The sequence below is a fragment of the Austrofundulus limnaeus genome, unplaced genomic scaffold (genome assembly GCF_001266775.1).
Source record: "Austrofundulus limnaeus strain Quisiro unplaced genomic scaffold, Austrofundulus_limnaeus-1.0 Scaffold318, whole genome shotgun sequence".
NCBI classification, from domain to species: domain Eukaryota; kingdom Metazoa; phylum Chordata; class Actinopteri; order Cyprinodontiformes; family Rivulidae; genus Austrofundulus; species Austrofundulus limnaeus.
Window position 1 is genome coordinate 387,167 of NW_013952720.1, and position 1,929 is coordinate 389,095.

The window sequence follows — 1,929 nt, forward strand, 5'->3', positions numbered from 1 at the left end:
CTGTTAGTCATTTAAATTATTTATTTATTTTAAATTTCCATAACTATAAAATTCACAATTTCCTCAGCTTTATTTTTGAACCGTAGTTTGTAAAAWTCGAGCAAGAAATAATAAATTTATGAGTTTTTCATCAGGAAGACACCTCACGGTTCGTTGACCTCCATTCATTTTGTTCAGGCTCCTCAGTGCAGATCAGAGCTTAGTGTGAGCATGCCCATGTAGCCACGCCCACTCCAGCAATATACAGTAAATCAATGGTTGTAAACCCACCTCAGCCAACTCAGTTATTATTTCCATCAGGAGTTTCAAAATAAGAGCCTCCATGTCTTTGAGCTTTGATGTAATTTCTTCTTTCAGGCTGAAGTTTTCTTTCAGTTGGACATATTTTCTAAAAGCGGAGTAAAAACATATTTTATCATCTCACTGTGTTAACTGTGTTTAACCTATAATTAATAAATGTTTTATGATTTAACCCCCGATGAATGGATGAGTACCTGAGTTCTTCACAGGTCCTCAGAGTCTTCAGGAAATGAATCGTTTCATCAGTTTTCTGCACCGAAGCTCTGAGGGTTTCAGCCTGCTCTGCAGTGTAGCTAAAAACACAGAGAAGCTGAAGTTAAGCAGTTAAACGTGACAAAAAGTCAAATTAAAAAGAGAAACTACATAATTTTAATTGCTTGAATAATTCAAACAGCTGGAGCAGGAACAAAGGAACCTCTCTTCGGCTGTTAATCTAAAGTCTAACATAAATTCATCAAAACTTCGGCCATTTTGTCCACTTGGATCATAACAGCCGAAGGTTTAGATGTCAGAGTTTGGGTAAAGATTTAAGCCAGACTTTTACCTTGTAACAAAGTTCATCAGCTCCTGAGAACAAACCTCCTGGACTTCATTGTGAAGTTCTGGACTTGTGCTTTGGGCCTTTTGGATCATGGAGCTGGTGTACTGAAACAACGACAGGAAACAGCTTTAATGTTAAAAAAAGCTGCAGCTGAAAAAACAAAAACAAAAACCTGAGCTGTTTCTCTCACCTGGATTACGTCCACATAAAGTCCGACGTAGGTTTCTTCATCATCGATGGTCTGGGTTCTGTTCTGCTGCAGGATTTTAGACAGAGACTTACTGAACTCCTCCTGCAGAGACAAAAACTTATTTTATGATTTTATGAACAAGATCTACTGTTTAAGATTTATTAGTAACACTGTCTACTTTTAACTTTTAGCTGCTATCAGCTTTTAGCTGCCTCCTGATACTGCTGATTAGCCTTTGGCTGCATTTAGCTTCTGCTTATTTTAACCAGCCTTTTGCAAGTTTAATTTTTTAAGCTAGCTTTTTCTGCCTATAGCTTTTTCCTATTTTTAGCTAYCTTCTGTTTCTTTTATAGCTATAACTTTTAGCTAGCTTTTTACTGCTTATAGCCTTTTCCTATTTTAGCTACCTTCTGTTTCTTTTAATAGCTATTTATAACTTTAGCTTTTAGCTAGCTTTTACTGCTTTCAGCCCAGGGGTGGTCACTCCTGGTCCTGGAGGGCCGCAGCCCTGCATGTTTTACTTGTTCCTCTGCTCCAACACACCTGATATGAATAAATGATTATCAGGCTTCTGCAGTACGGAGGACCAACACTGACATAACTAGAAATAAAAGCAGAATTATATAAATGAACTATTAAAAAAATACACTTAAAGGCACCAATTAGAGAACTTTATCTCATGTTTTATATTTWAATTGACTTTCATATTTATTTTTCCAGGTTAGTTTCAACAAATTATTCAATGTATTTTAACACATAATTTAAATTTTACTGTTTTTTACATATGTATTAATTGTTTTTCCTTTACTTGTACACGCATTTGTGTGTCTTAAATGTTTATACTTAATTATGTTTACATTTTTTCCAATAAGTCTTTTTATTTCAATGTGTTGCAGCT

General features: G+C 35.3%; 1 protein-coding gene across 1 annotated transcript in view; it reads right to left on the reverse strand.

Moving 5' to 3' along the window:
- Positions 1 to 1,929, reverse strand: part of si:dkey-196h17.9 (uncharacterized) — a gene marked incomplete in the record, with an annotated part of 8,931 nt that overhangs the window by 3,105 nt on the left and 3,897 nt on the right. Inside the window, 4 exon segments of the mRNA XM_014022082.1 lie at positions 271 to 388; positions 495 to 593; positions 845 to 945; positions 1,032 to 1,133. Coding sequence (XP_013877536.1) covers positions 271 to 388; positions 495 to 593; positions 845 to 945; positions 1,032 to 1,133 — 420 coding nt within the window.